General features: G+C 36.1%; 1 protein-coding gene across 4 annotated transcripts in view; it reads right to left on the reverse strand.

The window, feature by feature from the left end:
• LOC131031531 (protein COFACTOR ASSEMBLY OF COMPLEX C SUBUNIT B CCB4, chloroplastic) overlaps positions 1-24383 on the reverse strand; it is a 163208-nt gene that overhangs the window by 20518 nt on the left and 118307 nt on the right. For 2 of the 4 annotated variants that reach the window (XM_057962682.2, XM_057962671.2), the window contains one exon: positions 1608-1655. The exons of the other annotated variants lie outside the window; for them this stretch is intronic. In XM_057962682.2, coding sequence (XP_057818665.1) covers positions 1608-1655 — 48 coding nt within the window. The remainder of the gene's footprint in view (positions 1-1607; positions 1656-24383) is intronic. 4 annotated transcript variants of the gene reach the window in all.

Raw genomic sequence — 24383 nt, forward strand, 5'->3', positions numbered from 1 at the left:
TTAAATATGCAAAGTATGGATACGTGTTTAGTATTTATCTGATGCATTTTTGTGATCCAACAAAGCATCTTAGGTCTGGTCCCATCCGAAAATGTTGAAGGCATGCTCTACAAGGTAGTTTTTGGAACCGGTCCTATCCAGATATGAAAGAGGCATATTCTACAAGGTGTTTTGATTCAAGATTGTAGTTGACATCATATGAAGCAATTTTGCAGTTGTGTGCGGGTATATCAATCTCATCCCCACTCTGGTTGAGCCAACTTATCAAAGTTGTTTGATGTGGATATATAATCGGTAGTTTTGTAATATATGTGCAGAGTTGTTTCCAAAAGCGACTAATGTGTACATGGTGTATATGCGAAAGTTTTGTGACTGCAAATGGGAATGTATTTTACACAATATATGTACAATAAATGCAAAGGCAATTGTGTACGTCAATGGAATTGTGCCTCATGCATATGACAGATGCAATTCTAGCAGTTCAATATTGTATTCCCACTATAAGCCTATTCTCAAACAGTGAACCCCCTCTAGGCAGTGAGCCCTCACGAGAAGTGAACCATCTTTGTATTGTGTAAACTAGTTACATATTACACTATACTTGAGAGTTCATCCTCTCTATGGTTTTTCCTATATTGGTTTTTCCATGTATAAATTTGGTGTTTTGTGTTCTATGTTGTTTTTCCTTTATTACATTTAAATTATGTTATGTGATTGGTTAGTTAGAAGTTTTAAAAAGTTCAAGGGAATATTGATTCACCCCTCCCCTCTCAGTATTCTGTATATTCAACAAATAGGATAGAATAGTGCAAAATATTTTTGCAGCAAATTAAATAGACACACAATACTGCACACAAACAAAAAAGACAAGTTTACATGGTTCACCAATTGGCTAAAGTCCATGGGAAAAGCAGATATTCATTTTCTTTTACTAGTTGCAGAAATACATAAGTTCTTCATGTATTGTAATTTTACATTCCCCAAGATTACATATAGCTTCATCAATGCAAATGAAGAGACCCAAAAAAACAAGGGAGATGAAGCAATTCATTTACAGGCTTCACAACCGAAAAACATTAGATGAAAATGTCACTATGTCTATACCTCACTCAATGTTTTCAATGTCCCTTAACCCCAACATAATTGTTAATAAAAACATGAAAATCCACAAACTAGTACTTTTCATTTTTCAATAAACATGAAAAGAATGTTTCACTTGTTTTGAAAACAATCTTCTAAAAATGTTATTATAGAAATACCATTGCAATGATATTGCATTAAAAATATAACAAGTCACTCGAATCAATAGAACAATGATGAAAGATCAATTTGCCATATCACTAAGTATGGAGACTAATTATGGTTAGTGTGAAAACAGGTTCATTTTATGCAACAAAATTCAAAAGATGGAATGTTGATTGCTAAACAAGAAGACTATTTTAATTTCAATTAATATCACATACTCTTTTACACCTAAGAAATACATATATTTACCAAGTTTCTTGAAGGCATCAACACTCTTAAATTAGAACTAATTACTTTGTTGTTTATGTATTTATTTCTAATTATTTTTTTTCACTACGAAGGGATCTTGTTTTAAAGAAAACCTTTGACAATGTGCTATCCAATTTCTCACCAATTATATCAATCCATCTCTGTAAAATGAAAACAAAAGTTGAGATAAGTCAAAATCTATAAAAAAATCTTGTTGAAACACAATGAATGCTCAATAAGTGAGAAAACCAAATAGCGCAAAGATATGGCACAACTCTTCTTTTTTTATGTGCATTAACACAATTGCGATAACATTTAATAGAAAAATGTATCTAAAACAAAAAAAAATGCAAATGAACAAGCATACAAGGGGAGACAATGTGAGTTATGTGGGAAAACGCAAATTTTGGCAACAATAGTAGACAAGGAATATAGGAATAAGGTGAATTCATTAAGAATTTTTTCGAGCTGACTGACACAAAAAAACCTCTTTGATCCCATATTATGTGGGACAAAAAATCATTGTTCCTTTATAAACATTAATCCCAACGACCGCGGGCATTACTTAAAGAAAAAAAAAACAGACCAAGTCATTTTATAAACATTAATCCCGCCTCTTCATTCCATCGACCTCTGCCATATTCACAAAAAAATTGGGCATTACAAGGAGGGAAACAGTTCTAGATTGCGGTGCCGCCAAGATCCGGTTGAAGAAAAAAGATAGGGTAATCAACCAATTCATTCACAGGATGTTTTCTTGAAGAAAAAATCGTTATGTTTGTGACAATGTGTCGAATTTGCTTTATGTAGTGATGAAATTGTTTGAATTTTACATAGGAGGTTGCATTTGTGTTGGTTGATGATCAAGTTTTATCCTTCTTATAATGAATTTTACTGCTCATAATTTTTTCTCCCTAGCTCATATTCATTGTCTCGTAGAAAAAGAGATAAATAAGATTGAATTGGATGGTTGATCAAATGAAATGATCAATTATCCTCTTCATAGGCATAACCTCTTAGGGCATACCCTAATTAAGGAGTAGGATGGCCTAAACTTGTGTGATCAAATAGGGAAGAACCACAGATTGTGCCACTCGTATCTGACATCCGCTAGAAGTGGCCTGAATGTAGGCTCTAGCTGAGGAGCTTACCTTGGGTATGGATGCTGGTATATATGGTTGTGACAGAAACTCCTTGCTGCAGGATCATGAGACCACTGTGTAGTGATCAGAGCGCCATTTTTTGTCGGTGTTTTGGAAGGGAGGATAAGTGTACCGTGATAGGAAGGTGGTATAAAATGGAAGCTGCGAGGTATAAGGTTATGAGGTGTGGGTTAGGATAAGATAGGGAGGTAAGTGATGAAGGATGTAATGGTGAACGTGTAAGTTAGGATATGTTAGGGGTCTGGAAGGTAGGAAAGTGAATGGGGGGAGATAAAAGGATGTGAAGGATGGAATGGGGTTAGGTAGGTGAAGTAAAAGTAAATGTGTATGAGGTTAAGGTTTAGGATAGGATGTAGGAAAGTGAAGGAGTTTAAGAGAGGGGATATGAAAGGTAGATGGAAGGTCATAATGATAGGAAGTGAGGTAAAGGTTATGAGGTGTGCGTTAGAAAATAGGGTGTAGGAAATGGGAGGAAGGGTCATCTAGTGCTTCAAGAGGAGCACATTCACATGAGGGACAAGAAGAGTCATTCGATGTCGTAGAGTACCTCCTTAAACCTTCCACCAACACCAAACTCAATACCAAACTCTTTCCCAATCTCGCTAATAGACTGACTCAGCTCACTGTCAAATTGTGACAATCAATGCAAGGTTTAGGACAGTAGTAATTAGGATCTTCTAATTATGGTGGGGCCTAGCCAACATAGGGTTATATGAGACAGGGGTAAGTTCAACAGTGATGTGTATTAGATTGTCATCAAAGTTTCCTGTTAGTGTTACTTTGTATCAGCATTAACCACTTATTGTCATTTCATTATAATTAGTTTGTTATTCCTTATAAGAATTTGCAGTATTAACATAATTTGCATAACCTGAATCTGATTGTATTATGTATTCTTGAGATTATGTGCAGATATATATTTTTATATGTTATATCTGGCAGTAACTTTATGTTATTTTAATGTTGTTTGAATAAATAGATAAAATTTACCTTCTTAACTTAATATGATATTAATTGTCATTGACTTGATTAAAAACATCTTAATTTATATTCAATGATGCACAAATCTGAATTTAAATATGTATATCATACTGGCTGATATATACTCTAATGCTAACTCAAGAAATTCATGTTTATACGTACCTGACACTGAACTTACCCCTGTCTTTATCCCTGCTGGCAGACTATCATTATTCATCTTGTATGCTCTCTAAACTTGGGCATTAAGGTTGTCCTATGCATTATCACATGACTATTTTTTCTTGTTCTTAGGGTTGCCTATTGTTCTAAACATGATTAGGCTTTTTCACTATGTTGACTACCACCTTTAATGGACTTCCATCATGAAACCTTATTACTATTGCCCTCTTTGACTGTCACAAGATGAAATAAATGTTTGCATAGGTGACTAGATCTATTCATGTGAATTCTCTTCATAATATTGGTAATTGTCATACTTTGATCATAAGGATACCACCTTACCTCTTTATGTCTTGACATGAATCTTTGTTCACATAGTTATATTTTTGTCATAGAACCTTGTTGCCTCATACCATTTGGATGATAAAAAAACTTCTACAAGTTCCAATGCCTTTGTCCTTGAACTATCTTGGACTACATAACTACCAACTTGGCATTCTTCCCATATGCTTGTGGTGAATCTCAATTGTCACCCTTTGATAATTTCTTTGCCAAAAAGAGATATCAAAATCTATCATTGGACTGTCTTTTGATGTTGTGACTACTCTGAGATTCATGCTTATATTCTTGTGTTCCTAAGAATATCATATTCTCCATTATTGGTTCTTTATACAAACCTATATCTTTTATCATTGGCTCCCTCTAAGCATGTGTTTTCTTCATCTCTAAAACTTTTCTTTCCACCCTTGTTGTCTGTAGCACTTCAGACCTATCCATTAGGCATGAGCTTTTAATCTCTATGTTTGGCTGCTATAAAACTTCTATTTGGATTGTAACATTTGCTGCTCCATCTATTTTTTATCATCTTTCCATTGTTCTAGTCAATGTCTTCTACCTAATGGCTGACATCTATGTGGTTTCTATGACTATTAACCCTTGGTGGTTGTCATCATATCTTTACAAACATCTTATTTTGGCCCTCCTTATGTAATATTCACAAATTAGGATCTCTCCTAAGTAATTGATAACGATTATATATTTATCAATAAACAATCTAAATTGAATGCAAATACTTTGTCCTTTGCAATGTAAGGTGTTGGCTTTGGGTTGAAATCCTACCTCAATCTCTGATCTTGGTTGAAAACTCTTCTTAACTTGCTCTTTGACTGCTCGTTGAATCTTTGGGACTGCCCTTCATATGCATGATTCTTCATGTGGTTCAGATTATTGCCATTTTTGTGGCTTTTTTGGTGGTGCAGTAGGCACATAAGGGTTTACACGCAACTTTTTTTTAGTAGTTAAACTCATTTTCACAATGAAGGAGCCCAAACAGGAAGAAAAGTTGACATGAACACAAAGATACCCTGAATGCCACGTGAAATGATGATGATGATGGATTTTAATAACGTCCACGAGGCCAAAGCAGCCCATGGGACCCACAGACAACACACGCCCTATAAAATTAGGGCATTATAACTTTAAACAACATGTAACCTCTTCTCAAGATCTGCTCTTCTTCAGTGAATTTTAATTAGCAAACTTATCATTTTTTTGAGTTTTGATTCCTCAAAAAGCGTGTTTAAATAATTTATTTTTAAAATGTCTTCGTAAATGGCACAAATGTCACTATATGTCGAGTATTTCATGACAAAATGTCACTCCGTCTCTACTACTCCAATGTTACAGAATAGGCACATTCTTTTATCCCATTCTTCTTTAGGCACATAAGGGATATAAATGATGGAAGAAGGAGCTACATGGGGGGGAGAGAGGTTTAGGATGTGGGCGGTAGAAGGGGTTGTAGTTAGGATATGTTGGGGAATAAAGTGGAGTGGGAGGTATAAGGGGGTAATGAAAGGGTAAAGGGGATGTAGGTTATAATGGGAGTTATAAGGGGCAAGGAAAAAGGGTAAGGGGGTAGGGTGGTAGGTTAGGATAGGGATAGGATATGGGTGGGCTAGGATGGGGGTAGGTGATAAGATGGAAAGGGTAGGTTAATAGGTGTGTGGTAGAGGTAAGCGTAGGGAAATAAAGGAAGTAAGACTTATGGGATGTGGGTTAGAATAGGTGATTTTAGGGGAATAAAGGGGTGAAGGGGTAGGTATTGTGGAGGGGAGTGTGAGATATAAGATATGAGGGGAAGGGAGATGCTAGGATAGAATAGGGGTAGGGGTAAGGTGGAAAGGAAGTTAGTGGAGGGAGGTGAGGGTGTAAGATGGAAGGGTAGGTTTAAGTTAAGATGTGAAGGAGGTTAAGGCATGGGGTATGGAAGGTGGTTAAAGGATAGAGGATAGGAAGGTAGGTGAGTTAGAAGGTATGGTAAATCGAAGTGAAGAGTGTTAGGGGAGGTTGAAATGGGAGTGATTGGGTTTGGGCACCCACTGACAAGATCGACGGAAGTGGAAGGGATTATGAATTACCTAGGCAAAGGGAATGTTAAACCTCACTTCATTTCAAAGAGAAAGACTTGGCCAGCTCTTGAGCAACTATGAACAAAAGGTTAATAGCAAAGACTCGACAACAACCAACTAAACTAAGACAACTAACCTAGAAAGCGAAAAAGTGTGTTTTAATTGGCAAAGATTGGGAATAGTGTGTTTTGGTGAAGAAACATGATGTGAGAAATTTGATGCGGAGGCAAGGGTAGAACTCAGTATTTCATATTAGGACAGCAACCACATTGATTAGGCAAGTCAAATAAGGTCTACACAAGGGCATCATTAGTCATGTAAGTATGCATGAGCATGGGAATGGATAGTTACTTTCCTTTTAGAATAACTTTTGTCTATGACTCTCTATAACTTGGGTCTATGACTCTCAATGGGCATATCACCTGCTCGAAATCACCACAAAGCCATTAGATATGTTTTGAGATGAAAAAGAAGAGTTAAATGGTTTTGGTTCAATTTGCATAATTTCTATGTTCAAGTAATTTAATTTGGTATATTATACTGAAACGTGATTTCATAACTAACATTTCAACTTCTATATAACTAGTTCTATAGCCCAATTGTTTTGCCTGTGAAGAAAGACCATGTCAGACAATATCAGCGAACAACAAAATAAGGAGATAATTACTAGATTGTGGTCTAACTTGAAAAGAAAAGGTGATGGAAAATGTTATTGTCCCTGCAAAATTTGTAAGGGGTTAAAGACTATAAGACTTCTAATCAAAACAGCTAAGAAACATTGTAGGTTGCATGGTCACATTGAAGGTGGACATGATTATCATCCATTGGTAAGTTTTTCATTATATTGTTTTAACAATTTATATACATAAGCAATCACTTGATGATGAGATCATGATCATGGTTTATTTATGTTTATCAATTTTATATAGGTCGAGCACCCCGGAGCACATGATATGGATCAACGCAACCCAAAGAATATGGTTTTCGAAGTGGAGGAACATGGAGGTGTGAATATCGAAGCTGAAGATTGATCCTATGGAAGATGACGATCATGAGGCACAAAACACAATTGAAGATGACGGTACAAATACATTGATCCATGACACATTTAATACTGGCACAACTGATCATGATGATGAAGATGACCTTGATGTTGTTCATGATGTCCCTCTACTTGAGAAGGCATCTGAGGCCCTTTACGAAGGCTCCCAGACGACTCTTCTCTCCGTTGTATTGTTGTTAGTGAACTTGAAGGTTATGAATGGTTTATCCAACATAACAATCTCACGTATGTTAAGGTATGTCATAATAATTGGTGAATCATGTTGTACCATTAATATTATTTATATTAACAAATTATATTTTTTAGTTGTAGATTGATAGGTGAGTTTTTGTTACCACCATCAAATATTCTACCTCGCTCATATCGAGAATTATCTGCCATTATGAAATATTGGAATGGAGTATCAAGCAATAGATGCTTGTCCCAATAATCATATTATATATAACAAACAACATGAATTTCGAAATGAATGCCCTGAATGTCATATCAGTAGATATCGAACAGATCAAATAACAAAAAGGGTTCCTCGCAATGTTCTTTGCTATATTCTCATTATTCCACGTATGCAACGATTATTCAAGTGCACTAACTTGGCACAATTTATGGATTACCATGCACGCAATAGAAGTCGAGATGACATTATTCGAATGTCTGCGGATGGTTCAGCATTTATGGGCATAGAGGAAAAGTGGCCACACTTTAAAGAAGAACCTCGCAATCTCAGGCTTTCATTGGCAGTGGACGATGTCAATCCATTTGGAGAGATGAGATCTATTTACTCAGTGTGGCAAATTTTTGTTATCAACAATAACATTCCTCCATAGATGTCAATAAAGAGGGAGCACATAATATTGGCAATGATTGTTCCAGGTATTTTATCATTTAAATATAGTCGTCTACATTTAATTATAAATATTGCAGTAAAATGGTCATAATAATTATGTAATGTTTTTGTTCATTCGATTATGTAAGTACCAAGTTAAAAATATGAATGTATATATCGAGCCTCTTATCGACAAGTTGCTAGAGTTATGGAATGGTGTCACTATGTATGACGTCTCTAGACCAATAGGACAAAGACAATTTCAATTCCATGCGATGCTTGTATGGACAATACACGATGCCCTAGGGCTAACACATTTTTGTGGTATGTTATAGTGTTCAAGTTGCACATGATAATTATAATTCAAAAAATTAACATATTTAATCCAATTATACATTATCTTGTAGGTCTTCAAACAAAGAGAAAATTTGCATGTCAAGTTTGTACTCCAAAGATGAAATCTTGTCATTCAAAAAGTTTAAGAAAGCAGGTGTTTGATGAGTATAGGAACTTTCTCCACAAAAATCATAAGTATCGAAATACCGAAACACATATTTTCAAAGGGAAAGAAGAGAATACATCAAATCCACGAAGAATGACACCTCACCTGTGAAAGTTGGAATATAATAGAATTAATCGTCAAGGTAATGTCATTTCATCTAATGGTTTATGTCATAAAACATCTTTTCTATTGTGTTTTGTTTATTGATGATGTGATTAATGATCGTGAAGGTCGTCAAGGCATAAATAACCACCCTCCTAAGGGACTAAAAAGTGATCCCCGACAATTTAGTAGGTTGCCCTACTACGAGCAGTTACAAATTGTGCATTTGTTTAATACTATGCATATTGGAAAGAACATAACAGAGACATTATGGAACATATGGAATGGAAGGCGTGACAAAGAAAAAATTGTCAAAATTTGTAGTGACATTCAAGATTCCAATCATGCAATGAAAAATGTCATTCAATCAAATAGCCATGGAGACCAGATTAATTTAAGTGAGCTTCCTTGGTTATTAACAGACCAACAAAGCAATGCTATAAAAGAAGTCATACGAAAAAATCGATTTCCCACAGGATTTGCTGCGAACATAAACAATCTCATATCAAAGAAAAGTGAATTTGGGCCAGGGATGAAAATGCATGATTAGCATACCTTCATTAAGGTAATTCATGTTCTTGTGTTTTTACTATATATTTGTATACTGCGCATGTACTTTTCATTGTATTATGTTAGAAAAAAATGAAAAGATAATTTTATAATTGTTTCAGTAAGTTCTACCTCTATCTCTCCCAGACGACTTCAACAATAATGTCAAGCAAGTCATATATGATCTTGGAAAATACATGAGGTAAGTAGTGATATTTGTTCAGTTCATTGTATAGATATTATATTTGCAATTTGTTTTACTTGTTATGTAATATATTTTTTTGCGTCTTGAATATCTTGTAGGTGGTTGTCATGTAAAGAAATCCATAAAGAAGATATTAAATATTAGAAGAGAAAAATTTCTCATCTAATGTGTGAAATGCAAAAGTGTCTACCTTTGGCTTTTTTCAATGCACAAGAACACTACATCATACACCAAGTTGAGGAGATTGAATTGTGTGAACCTGTACACACTAGGTCAATGTGGATGGTTAAGAGGCACTTGAAATTTTTGAAGGCTTTGGTTCGACAAAGAGCACATCCTGAGGGTTCTCTAGTGGAGGGATATATGGTATACAAGACTATGGTGTACATTTCTGAATATCTTCCTAAGTTTGCAGCAAAGATCCACATGGATCGCATTTGGGATCCCAACCCCATTAACAAATTCGAAGGGGAGTACTTGAGGGGGAAAGGTAGATTGAGGAAAGTGAGGTAATTATAAGATGTTATTGTAGTTAATTAATTCTTAATCTTCAAAATAAATCGGTTGTAAGACGTCTATTTATTTTTTGTGTAGTTGGTTGAGAGTGGGATGCACTACATTTGTATATTGCAAACAATCTTGATTGGATGATGGTATGGATTGAACGTTGTCAACATTCTGGTCGCACATTAACATGGGAAGGTGTGGCTTCATTGGTTAAAGAAGCTCATTGTAATGGAGATTTCAATGTTACGCAAAGGGAAATTGATTTAGCATATGGTTTAAGAGATAAACAGGTACGTATAAATTTATTAATCACCCATATGTTTATCAACTCACGATGCAATAATTTTTACATGTTTTTGACATATCGCAAGTCAAACACCACAACGCTATGTGCTGCAATTCATAAATTTTGCATCAAAAAGTTGGATGACACAAAGAAAAATTGTGATTCTGGCATCATTGTAGTTTTTGAGGTGACAAATATTTCATCAAGAAATGACATACATCCTCAAGAGTCTCAAAATCGATACTATGGCATTTTGGATGAGTCAAATGGTACAGGCTACGATTGAATAAAAATGATCCTGATAGAACTGTTATTGAACATGATAATGGTTTTACAATGGTTAATACAAGGTCATTTGAACTAGTTCGGGATGAGCCCTATGTTCTTCCAAGCTAATGTGAGTAGGTATTTTACTCAAAGGTTCCACATAAACCGGGTTGGTCATTTGTTGTTAGACATGATCCAAGAGGAAGGCCGATAAAGTATAATGTGATGGAAGAAGATATCGAAGAAGTAAAAGATGAAGTAGATGATCACAATCGATAGTTTCTCGATGATGATGATGAAGAAGAAGCTGGTGATGGTGATGGTGATGGTGATGATGATGACGATGACGAAGACGAGGGTGGTGGTGGTGGTGGTGGTGGTAGTGATGATGATGATGATGATGATGATGATGATGATGATGATGATGATGGTCATGATGATGAATGAAATGTATGAGGTATGCGATTATTATATTATCTATTTAATATTGATTTCTTGATAGAAATGTTTTTGACTTATATGGTTACATAATGAATTCATTATGTTTTGAATTCTAATGCCATTACATAATTAAACCACTATGCACCTTTTAATGTTTTTAATTCATGTTCCATAACCTCTAGCAGGTCCTTAGAGTAGAATTATGCCACCCCGAGGAGATGGAGATAGGGAGAGTGACTACTTATGTGACATTTTTTAAACTTTGTGTTTATTTATGGAATTTAAATTGTTTATTAGCTATGTGATGGATGTTGATTTAAAATACATATGTGATGGATTACATGTTTATGATGATACATGTGACATTTTTTGAACTTTGTGTTTATTTATAGAATGTGGATTGTTTATTACCTATGTGATGGATGGTGATTTATGATACATATGTGATGGATTACATGTTTATGATGACACATATGTGATGTTAATTATGATGCTCAATTGCATATATGATGATACATCATGTGATGCTTATAATGCTTATGATACGTATGTATTTATTGTTTATCAACTTAGAAATGTAATGCTTATGATGCTCAATTGATGGTGTTGATTTCATGTATAGTCCTTGTGTGATGTTGTCACCCTTGGTGGGAACAAGTCATTGACAATAGACATCGTCAACCATTTAGTTGAGGATCTTGCATAGTCTACATAAATTAAAGGTAAGGAATTAAAAAATTTACAATGATTATGATGACAGCATCTTTTTTTTATTTAATAAATTTTTTGTCCTCAAAGTTCATGTTGTTCATGTTGTGTACTAAGTAATTTTTTAGCTAACATAAGATAATTGAATTACATGTGTAGGAACCTGAACCTCTTTGACGAGGATCCTGCACAGTCTCATGGATCGACAGGTATAACTAGTCAATACACCCTATAGAAACAGTTTATTTTTAAAAAATTACTTGGAAAACACACTTCCTCAGTTTTTCAAACCTCGACATTAGCAACAAATCTAATACAGTTATCAACACTTCAGGCTCCAGTTGGACTTATTCAACTTTTAATCTCAACATCAACTTTAGGGCCGACTTCTTCATCAACATTACCCTCATTTGCAAAATATCTCTCTCATTACCAACTCTCTCATTTGATGGAGTGCAGGTACCACCAAATAGGTATTTGTCAGATGTATCTTCCTCAAGTGAGGGAAATGCAAGAATAGAAAACGAAAGTGAGACATGTAGTAGGTCTACAATAAAGAAATCAACTAGAGGTCAAAAGATTAGAAGAAAATTCAATAAACGCATGAAATTTTTCCTTGCTCAAGGGGGGTCGTGTTCTTATGATGATGAGACCAAAGGAGACATTGAGGTGCCCTTGAGGTACAAACATCTACAAAAACAATTGGTACCCAAGGAACTTCCTCCAATAAACACCGTTTTTTCTGTTAACGATAGGATATATCGCATAGCACCTTCGTCGTTACATGGTTTCGACCTATTTTCCATGGACGGCATAAAGATCTGTTACAACAAAGTTACTGAATTGATGGAGTTTGTCGGACCTTGCTGCAATTACAATAATTGGATGCAGATTGTTCGATATAAAAAAATGATGCGTAGCTATGCACTGTCAGCGAATTATATACAACATAAAGATAATGATCAAAGTAAATGAGTGGCTGTATACATTGATGGAAGGCCAAAAGCAACTGGGAATATTGCAGGTTTTATAAATAGTACGCGACCTGGGTCAACTAATAAACAACCCAATTGCATATTTGAGGCGCGCGAAGGAAAGCATGTATTCGTATGTGCGATAAAATCAATAAGTGCAGGGGAAGAGCTTCTAATCGATTACAATTTAAATTGTATAGATACAAACAAAGTTACTATCATAGGGGCGGTACGTACTATATACCATTTAAATTAACCAACCTCCAATTAATGAATCCAACATACCATTTTATTATGAAGTTTGTTTGCTAAGTCTATTGGTTTAATTTCGCTAACGTTTATATATTTTTTCTTTGTCACAAGGCGACATGGATCCATCACATAGCGCAGACAGGGATGTAGGTCATGACACTTCTACTGAGCAGGTAAACCTCATTGTAATTGTACAAATTAGATAGAAGCAAACTGTTACATTATTATGTTCTTTTTTTTAGTGTTTTAGACTAATTTTGTAATTGTTAATGATATTCTTGACACAAACGGATGTTTGGGGAAAGGGAAAGGGAGCTGCAGTACTTGGGCACCTCTCTAGGGATGTGGACTCAACAGGATTAAGCAATGATGACCCTGGAAATTCCACAAACCCTATGGAATTGATAAAAAGGCCTCTTAGAAAAATTAGTAGAGAGATTGTTGCTTTGGCATCCGTCGATCCTCAAACTGATGAGATACGAGAGAGGGTGCAAACACTGATTCGGACAGTAGAAAACTTGCAAGTAAGCAGTAATGAAAGCTTTAATTATAACAAAAGTTCAATAATGGTTTATATTTTATTCTCTTTTATGTCATTAACTAAAATATGTACATGTTGTTTTTACAGCAATTTATGTGCTCTCATGAAACTGGTGGCCATGATCAGGGTGTTGCAGGTACTTCAGGTGATGACGATTTTCTTGACTTATCACTTTGAGTACTCAAAATACATCATACTTGATACTGTCAATGTTTATAATAAAGGTTCATCCTTGTTTACAATTCTTGCACTTTTCATATATTTGATATTTTATATATTTAATGTATTATTCTTCAGGTGTTGTCAATGTTCATGTGCAAATGTCGTCGGCGCCTCATCAGAGGTTAGCCCCACCTATATTACCGATTGCAATGTCGACAACACATAGCATGCAGACATCCTCTACTGCACGTCATATTGGCCTGCCCACTGTTGGTAGATCCCTCTTTTGCTCTATCTTTTGTTTGTGTTTATTTCCCTTCAAGTGTTCTTTCTTGGGGGCATTTCATAGTGGATTCATTTTCTACAGCAGGAGCGGCACATGAGGATGCACCAGAGGCGACTACTGTTGATAACATGTCATCATTTCCTGGATCTTCTCGTATTGCTAGTACGAGAACGTTGCAAGCCACATTAGTGGTGAGCGACGAAGAAATGATTCCCTTAAAGATATAGAAGGTTCCAAGTACTTTAAAATTATTATTATATATAGTCTAATTGTAATTTACTTTCTGATCACTCGTTTTGGACTAATGATCCCATGATTTTTTTGCAAGAAATGATATTTTTTATAAATATCTTAGTGACATTGCATTGCAAATATTTGGGCTCACCATACGTAAAAGGTGGTACATCATATGTGAACTAACCCTAATCCACTATTTTGATTTCATATCATTGCTAGAATAGTTTTCCTTTGATCCATTTTTTGAACTATAATAAATGTAGCTTCAGTTCATTTCTGAATCTAACAGGTCTGTTTTTGTTTTAAAAGGTGGAATGACCAAGAAAAAAGGTTAAAAGATGAATTGACAAACCATATGGTTGAGTGGTTTGGAAATGACACCTTTGACAAAACCAAGCTCCTTGAAAAAGCTAGCACATATCTAAAGTATGTGAGGGACCAATTTAGGACCCATTTAGAGAAGAACCTAAAGTACGAGCATCCCCCCATGATTCCAGAGAGGGAGTGGAAGGACCTGATTTTGGATGCCAAGGAGAGAATTGAAAGGAAAAAAGGAATACACCACCAAACGCCAAAAGAAGGTACGGGATACTATTAAGAATGTAATTATGTAATAATTAATTACTCTTTATATTTATGTAATCTAACATATTTCAAACTTTTCATAGACTGAGTGACACGTCAAAGGCAATCAAGGCAAGACAAGAAAAGCACGGGAAATACAAACTCGGCTCTGGTGGTTATATGAAACTTGTCACACGAATTGTAAGTATCTGTAAATGAAATATTGCATCAAAATATTTATAAATTGCAAACGATTTTCTTTTTTTATCAAACAATGCAAGCAAAATTCACGATACCAAGCAAAAATGCAAGGCTCTGAATTCAATAGAGCGCCCACAGAAGATGACAAGAGAATTGCCTACCAGCAAGGCTATACAGTCGTAGTTGATCGGCTACGAGAATTGAGAGGGCATACACAATATTCTGGTGCATCTGTGACACAGGTAAATATGCTAAATGGAAATTGTTTCAAATTGAATACTTTACCAATAATCTAATTGATGTTGGGTTCCAACATAAAGTGGCTATACTTGTTTTAAATAATTTAAACTTTGTGTGTCAAAGTGATAAATATTGTTGACCATCGAGAGCTTTCACAAGTCAATTACAGTTGTCAAAGGATACTCACCCGTGTTTCTCATGGTCTTCATTATCTTCATCAAGGGCTTGTTTGGCCCACCATGATCCTGCATATACCCATCAATCTTCAAATGGTTGTGGTTTATTCAATCGACTTTGGAAGGTAAAATAGTTCAAGGAAGGGTCATCCTTCACTTCAGTCGAAATCCTCGAGGTGGCCAAATTCTGATTTTGAGGCTGACTATGTTGACAAAATAAAGAATGAAAGGTTTCAAATCTAATGTTTTTAATTCCATATTGATAATCAAGAGTTGGATCCTATGGTACTTGGGAGACTCTTACAGAGGGGAGATTATGGAGAAATTTTTAGAGAAGTAGTTTGATGAATTTTGTGTTTGCACTTTGTATAGAAGAGTTCTTGAGATTGTATAATTTCATGAAGATAATAAGGAATGCATTTAGCTCGTATGTGCTAGATGTGCTTCTTGAGTTATTATTACTAATCTTTCATATGTCAAATTAGTGATATCTTTTGTCTATGTGCAAATCATCTGTCATCTATTGGAATGCTTACAATTCATGCAATTGATGTAATGAAACACAATCAAGCTTTCGTATCTTGGTTTGGATGTGCTAGAGTTACCCATCTCTTCGTATGTTGAGATATTTGCGAGTTAAATCTTGTTTTGTGCTTAAATCCCCTTTGTATCAATCATCATTTGTGAAATCCTATTTGGTGTTCGTATGTTTGCCATTGGGGTTTCCGTTATTCTCTTTTCTTTAGTTTAGTTTTGTCTCCTTTTTGTACTTTCAGGCAAAAAGTACACAAAAATCCTAAAAATACCCATCATACGAGGGAGCTGCCCCTCTCAAACACAGAGGAAGATTGTGGCCTCACCACAATCTCTCCAACTATTGGGATGGTTGTCATTGTTCTTCGAGCGAACAAGGTCAAGTTTGAAGGAGAATTCACAATGACAAATCTGTTTACCAACACTATCCAACTGGTTTTTCCTTTTCAGAATGGCTTGCATGTTTGAATCTAAATGCACAATGCAAATTGGTTGCCTTGTTCCTTGTTGTGTCCCTAGGTTCAATTCCTATAACCAGTGAACAAACTTATTCTTTTGTATCTGACTTGCACTTCTTCAGAACCAGTCATACATACAAGCCTTTGATAAATATTGTTTTTCTTCTGTTGTTTCTGAAACTCCTTAGTTCTACCTCTATAACAATTGAGTATTTTGGTGAGGCATGGAACTCGATCATTGAATAGCAACTTCAATGTTTCTTTGTTATGGCTTTTTGGTTTAAATCGAATCTTCTTAATTTGTAACTTTCTAGATTTCATGTTCTTTAAACCATTAAATCAAACAATGATTTTGAAATTTTCCTTTTTGAACTAAAAATCAAAACATCAAAGCCCTTTTATAGTTATTCAATATCTTATTTTTCTAGAAGATTCTACAAAAGCCCTTTTTACGAACTTGAAGCATTCCCTGTCTCTCTATTTTGGCTATGTTTTACTTTGCAAAACAAGCTTCTGCATAATGGTTTCACTATTGTTTTCAAAATTCCTCCTATCAAATAGGGATTTCATGGTTGTCACTCCAAACATGGTAGTACACAGCAAAAGAACATGAGTAGTTGTAGACTTAAATTTTCCAAAGACCATTTTGATGTGTGCACAGCATGACAGTCAAACCAATAACTACTTGACTAAACTTCTAGTTCTTCCAAACAATGTTGTACACAGCAAAAAGACCCACATTTTAAATCCATGCAAACAAACCAGCATTAAGAAAAATAAATCTTTTGCAACAGAGAAACCTACAACAAGGACAGAAGCACGGAAAAATACCAAATACATTAGAGAAGTCAACAAACCAGATGAGAAACCTAATGCAAATCAATCAAACCATAGTTCAAAAACTTGCCACTCAGCAAACATGGCAACCCAATTTTAAATCAATCAATCAGGCCTCCTTATATAGGCGTAGGAGGTAAGAGTCACATCTCTTGAGGATAAGGCCGACTTGGTATAATAATAATAAAAAATTAAACTTTCCTTTCCCTAGGGTGATCGACTTGACATTTCGTTTTGTGACCTTTACATCTTTGGCAGATTTTGATAAGACCTTTGCCACCTTCTAACACTTAGTCGGCTAATAGAGAGAGCTTTGCCTTCTAGGCCTCAGATGGGAAATTCACAAGTACTTTTCCACTTTGAATCAAGGCGAAATTTTGAGTTGGCATTGCCACTTAAGCTCTAAGTCGAAATTTCTTATGACCTCTGCCATCATAGCATCATGGCGGAATTTTGGATGACCTTTGCCACTTGGCACTAGATCAGATTTTAGGGGAGTCATTGTCGGCAAAGGTCCATTTCAGAAATCAAGGGGGTCATTGCTAGCAAATGTCAAATTCAGAAATCAAGGGGGTCATTGCTAGCAAAGGTCCATTTCAGAAATCAAGGGGGTCATTGTCGGCAAAGGTCAATTCGGAAATCAAGGGTGTCATTGCCACTTAGTAACAAGGTGAATTTTAGAGAGAGCATTATAGTTGAAGACCTTTGCAGTCGAAGACCCTTTGCAGTGAAGACCTTTGCAGTGCAAAGATTGAGTGGTGAAACTGACTTGCTTAACAGTTTGAGACTTGATTAGCCAAATTAGATAGCTTTACAATACAAACTTGAAATTGTTAAGCTTAACATTTATCAAGATTGATCTTTTGAATGAACTCATGCTTTTGCCAGGTTTCACATCAAAACCCTAGTTTATGCCATCTCGAACCCCCAATGCTCTTTAACTTGGAAATTGACAACCTTTAGCAACATTAACCACCTTGACAAGGTTGACAACACAACCTCAATCCTGACTTGACAAGACATATTCACTCCTCATAGGCAAAAGCTAATAGCTATTAAACTCACCAAGCTAAGATGACCTAACTAAACAGCTAAGCCTAAGAAAAAAGTGGGGGGGTCTCCATTTACAATGGGGCGATGTGTGAAAACATCACAACACAGCCTATTAGCAGTACACCATCTCTGCATTCTTATGAGTGGGATGGTCAATTCAAGGTGTCTATTGAAAAAGAAATGCAATCTCTATCCCAATTTAATCACACACATAGTTTGATTGAAGAACTCTATTGGAAGGCTCAAATTGATGAGAGACAGAAAGGGGGTAAGGATGAAATTACTCTCCCTAATTTGCAACTTATCAAAGAGTCTTTGGATATATTGAAATCAGATTACATACACTTGATTGAAGATCAAGATTATGCCTTTGAACTTGCAAGGAAGACCACTAGTGCATTCCAAGGAAAAGAGAGGAAAGTTGAAGAGCTTACTCTTGAGCTTGAGTCAACAAAGGACATTTTAGAAAATACTCAGTTGGCTCTCATGGAGGTAGAAGACCAATTTGTTGATTTCAAACTTTTCAAGGAGCAAGAGAATGCACAAAGAGCTGAAGAAACCGAGCAAGTAATTGGTGAGCTTGATAGTCTTCGAGAAGAGGTTGATCTTAAGAACTTCACAAGAAAAACAAAAGTTGCATGTGCAGATTCGGATCAACAAGATGGAAGTGAGCAAGAGGAAAGGGATGGCTTCCATGTTCTTGATAACCCTCTCTTTGAAGTGGGTATTGAGGAAAGTTATGAAAACCGTCTCTTCGTGATGGATGATAAGACATGGTGAACTGATCGAACATGAGACTGAGTATGGTTTCCAGTGTATGGATGATGTGATGTCAAACCGTGAGGATGTGTCACGGTTTGTGAATAGTAATCTTCTGAGGCTGCTTGATACTAAATGCATAAGTGGGATTGCGGATGAAGACTCCACTTGGGAAGTGTTCAATCAAGATGATTTCAACATCTTTGGCATCAAGGTGTTGTCTAAACACAGTTTAGTAGCCGTCCAAGGTTTCATTGCAGCAGCAAGGAGTTAAGATTTCAGACTTGTTACTCATGAAGTAGGGGAGAAAGAAGGACCAGAATCTGGTAATTCCATGCTTGATAACCTATTCCTTGGGTTGAATAATAATAAGGCGCATACTATTCCATTTAGGGAGTTTGATTTAAGGACAACATTTGTTCCATACTCCAATGTTGTTGAAGCTTTCATGGTTAGGCTTCAAGGGTTCACTAGAGGAGACATCAATTTCTTAAGTATGCACTTGGTCCTTACTAGCACTTGGGGATGTGTTGACTTTTCTTTTCAGTGTATTGAAAATCACTTTCGGTTGGGTATCTAGGCTCGAGATCGTCAACATAGTTTGATGGAACTTATTACATGTGGAAAGAAGGATCTTTGGAGGGATAAGGAACAAATTTTCAGTCTTGATGGTGTCGTTCCCTTCTTTACCAGCCATTTGATGGTTCCTTTTGCTCATCAACTAGTGGATTGGGAAGATATTCTAAGCAAAGGATGGTTCTCAGTGGAGTTGAAGTCACTCGAGAGGATATTTTCAGCCTTGGACGTGAGCAAATGTGTTGTTTTGGATGACGATTTCCTGTGTTGCAGCAACTGTTCATCTTCTTGGATGCTGATTTTCCTAAAATCAAATCTCAAGTCAATCATTTCAGACTTGGTGACTGCTGGTGTACTCTTTTTCAGACTTAACAGTCTCTTGGCAGGACGGGTTTATGATCTTAGATGAGAGGTATGACGAGTTGGGGCAATCAGTATCCGTGTATGGGAGGTGTTCAAGCTCTAACTAGTGGTTATCCTTATGCCCTCTCTTCTACTTATGATTGGGACAGCAAACCCTTGCTTTCTTTGGTTCATCATTCTGAGGTGCTTGGAGAGGTAACTATAAGAGATTTCAAAAATCTCCATGGTTGTATCAGAATAATTCAATTGAGGCCTAGTAGATTCATGTGGAGTTATGAGAATGGGTTTGTTAAGCTCCTACAAAGGATTGCTTTCCTCCTTGCAGGAACATTTAGAGAAGTCACGATCGTGGCTCTACTTGACACCTTGGGGAGATATGTTGTGGAGTTTGATTGTGAGTTGAGTAGACTTTATTTCCTATTGCCCAAGCTTGTGATAGACAGTGGTATTGTTGATATTTATTACTCGGAGCTTTATGGGAACAAGATGTTGTATGATATTGATTTCAATCCTTCGGGATTTTTTTGTTTAAGTATCATGGATGGTAACATTTTGGAGTCACAAGGGAGGATAGTGCAGTTTTGGCATGATGTTTTCACTGATGTGATCATAGTGGCGCAGCATCGGAAAGGTGGGTTGTTCCTGAGACGGTCATGGGACCCTCTGACCGTACTTGCTTGGGTGTGGATCAATTTAAAATTTTCTGGAGTTGTGGTGGCATTGCTTGAGGACAAGCAATTTTGGGAAGGGCGGACTGTAATGTCCCCTTTTCCACTCTAGTTTGTTTTGGAATCTGTTGGCCAATTCTGAGACCCGTTGGTCAGTCAAAGGCATAATTAGGGTTTCCTATTTTCTAGGAGGATGTTTCGGCATTTTTGGTGGCCTGCATGTTGGAGTTTATTAGTTTGAGTTTTGGATTCTTTTTGAGTTTTCGGAAAGCTTCACAATGATGGTACATGCATAGCAAGCAATGGAGTTTGGCAAACTTACTATTTTTAGTAATTTTTAGCAGTGTGCTATTTATAGAAAGCACTATTTTTGGCAGGTTGTTGTGGTCCAGTTTAGAAGCTATGGCAGGCAGTATAGTTTTCAGGATTCCAGCCTTCAAATTTTTTTTACCAGTATTTGGTATATGACAATTAAAGTGTTTTTTAATACTTTATTATTGTCCCCTTGGCCTAGGCATAAATGGTGTATGACATAAAGGGGGTCGATTTGATATTTAATTTATCAACTTATAGCCTAAGTTTGGACGCTCATGGAGGTGTTTTTCATTAAAAGGGATTATGACTTTACAATATATTTGATATTTGCTTAAGGAAGAAATACATTGTTGCTATATAAAATATTTAAAAGTCGTTTCCCTAAGTTTATGTTGAGCGCTCACTTATTATATTATTGGCAATTTTAATTAAGTGACTCATCTATGCACTTAGGTGATTTGGGAAGGTGATGGAATGAAACGATAGGCAGATTAAAAGAAATTTGAATGTCAATGTTTAATCCCATATTGGAGGGAAAAGAAGTTCGATTTGGAGAGAAGATTATAAATAAAGGCCTTGGGCTCTAATTTTGTGTATCCATGAATATTATAACGCAGTGTTGTCAAAATGTTGATTGAATGCTTCAAGGATTGTCTCCTCCTAGATTGAATGCTTGGCTTCTGGCTTGAAAGATAGCAAATAGTTGAGACTTGGGATTGTTCTTCACTCAAGAGGATAGATGGAATTCATTACGAAGTTTGTGTTCGAAGTTTTCTGATTTTGGAGTGTCGTGTGTGAGTTCCAGGTTGCTAATTTTCAATGTGTTGTAGGTGTGTTTTGCTCATAAGTCTTTGCGTGGTCTTCTGCTGGTTTTGGGTATTGGCTCATTATTTCTCTATGCTCTAGGTGATCATTCCTGTAAGTTTTTAGCGCTTATCTTGGAGTCTTTAATTTTATAATTGCAAATAGATTTTTTGTCGTAGTCGTACCATGCTGGAGCTACCTCAGGATGCGTGCAAAATAGGTTTGGGTCTGATGTGTTTTGTTAGTTCTAGCTTAATCGCCTATCTCCTAGCTTTCAATTGCATCTAATTTGGGGTCATTCTATTGTGTGTGGGCAAAGTTGTGAGGGATTTTGTGAGTTTTGTAGTTGCTGGTCTACATATTTCCCGCTTGTTGTTTGCATATCAGATTCTGAAATTGATAGTGAGAAGTGCGTTTTTTTGGAGTGGTTAGTCATTGGTGGTTGTGGAGTGCATATCTTATCATTTGCAACAACGGACAGCGATGTTCTTATTCTGAAATCTCATGCTATATATTGTAAAGTTGATTAGTAGTACTAATAGCTATTTCTTTCTGGAATTGTCACACAAGACCCACTGAATAAGTGGAAGAGGTTGGCCTTGTTGCCTATCTTACTTATTGTAATGTTGTCCTCCCGCTGAATAAGTGGTTGAGTTATTGTTATTTACTTCAGTTTCATTGGCATTGTGGTTGGCTGGTCATGCTGCCAAATTGTTATTAAAATTTCTACTGCTCGCTAGACAAGCGGATGGGACTGGCTTGCCGCACAGTATTGTAGTTTCCAATTGATTTTGGAAGCTAACGATCCCCTTATCACCGTATGCTCTCACCTCCCCACATTGGGCTCTTGGTGATCAAAAAGTGGAAGGGTTACCTTTCAGAAGCATTTTGATTATCATTTTCTAACCCTAACAGGTGCTTGTAATGTTTGTAACTGGAAAATTTTGAAAAACAATCAAGGGGGATATTTAAGAAAACCCTCATTTTCAGACTTATATAAGGTTTGATATGAAAAACTAAGTCTGAAGACACCTTGTATACTCAGAAAATTATTAAAATTGAAGTCCAAAAGACTATACCAGAATCTGGAAATGCTTTGGAAATGTGTAAAAAGTCTGATTTTCACTCTTAAATGTCTAAAGATACCCTTCCAAACTCAATAATGGCTATCCAATGTATGAAGACAACCTGCAATTCTCAAAAATAGTCATTTAAATTAGTTGCAGTCATGTAGAAACATTTGTTTTTGATGAAATTTACCTCCCAAAGTGAAGATTGCCAAATTTGGGCACAAACAAAGGGTTGGTGACGAAAATCAAAGTTTGAAGACAAATCTGAAAGTGAAGTTTCAGACTTAGGTCAGCAATGGAAGCTCTACCAAATGCCCCAAAACTCATAAAAAATAATGCCCAAGTGAAATTTTCCAAATGTAGAGGTGGCTGGAAATGAAGGATAAATCTAAAGACAACCTAAGAATGAAGTTTCAGACTTTACATCAGCAATGGTGTACTCAGAAAATGCCTCCAAACCACCCTAGAATGGCCCCAAAATAATCTCCAAGCAAAATCGCCAGAGTGGGAGTTGGCTAGGAATGAAAAATTGTCTGAAAACGAAGTTTTCAGCCAACCATGGAATAAATATCACTTCCAACAATGCTGACCAGCAAGGTCCAAGAACAATGGCAGCCCCTTAGCATTCAACAATATCACCAAAAATCGCCAAATATGGAGGAAATAACCTCCCCAATCAAAATCGCCTAACTTCAACAATGGCGCCATCTCACCAAAATCGCCCAATGTGGCACAAACAGCCACCAAAGCTCGCTGCAATGGCCTCTAATGGCAGTGCCCAGGTCTGATTGGGCAGAGAAAACCCTTCAATCTGCAACTACAACTCAAAATGGTGTCCAATGGACACTAGGAGAAAATCGCCTTGGCTGGAAACCTTCAATCAGCCACTAAAATGTCTTCAATGTGCCACTTGACTGTCACAATCAGCATTTATATTAATATTATAATGGTGGGCAAGCTTACTTATTCATGTATTCACCTTGTTGTTTCACCACACAAGGAATGTGAGATAAAAAAATTGCCTTTATACTTGCCTGGGGATATTCGATTTGCTTCTAGAAAATGTTTAATTATTAAATGATCATTGCAAATCATTAACAATTGTTTTTGTTAATTAAATAATCATTTGTCATTACAAAAACAATTAAATTTGGGCCAACTTGCATTAAATTTAATTCATTTTCACCAAATACTTATTTCTTTCGAAACAAGATCGTTCCCCCGCTCCCAACAAACCATAGATTAAGCATTTTGAACCGCTTCTCTTTCTTTCTGATGAAGACCAGTCTTCCCACCCAGAAACAACTACTTTGACTTCGTGTTTCCAGATACCCTTTGTGGGCCAACCTATAGCTGCACTATAGTTCCCAATGAGAAATCCGGGGAAAATCACCACATATCTAGATAAAAATCCAAATGAAAAATCATCAAAAACATCATTATAGCTCTATGGGGAAAAAACAACCCCTTTCTGGACAACATTCTAGATCAAAATTCATCACAACTTGTCAAAATACCTTGGGGGAAAATCGACCTTCATCAGGATTCCCAAAATTCACTTCATTTCATTTATTAAGTCCAAAAATCCACTTCGGGGGAAAATCTCTCCCTATTTGGATAAAAATCTAGATCAAAATTCGTCAAAAAACACA

This window comes from Cryptomeria japonica, chromosome 6, assembly GCF_030272615.1.
Source record: "Cryptomeria japonica chromosome 6, Sugi_1.0, whole genome shotgun sequence".
In the NCBI taxonomy this organism is placed as follows: Eukaryota; Viridiplantae; Streptophyta; class Pinopsida; order Cupressales; family Cupressaceae; genus Cryptomeria; species Cryptomeria japonica.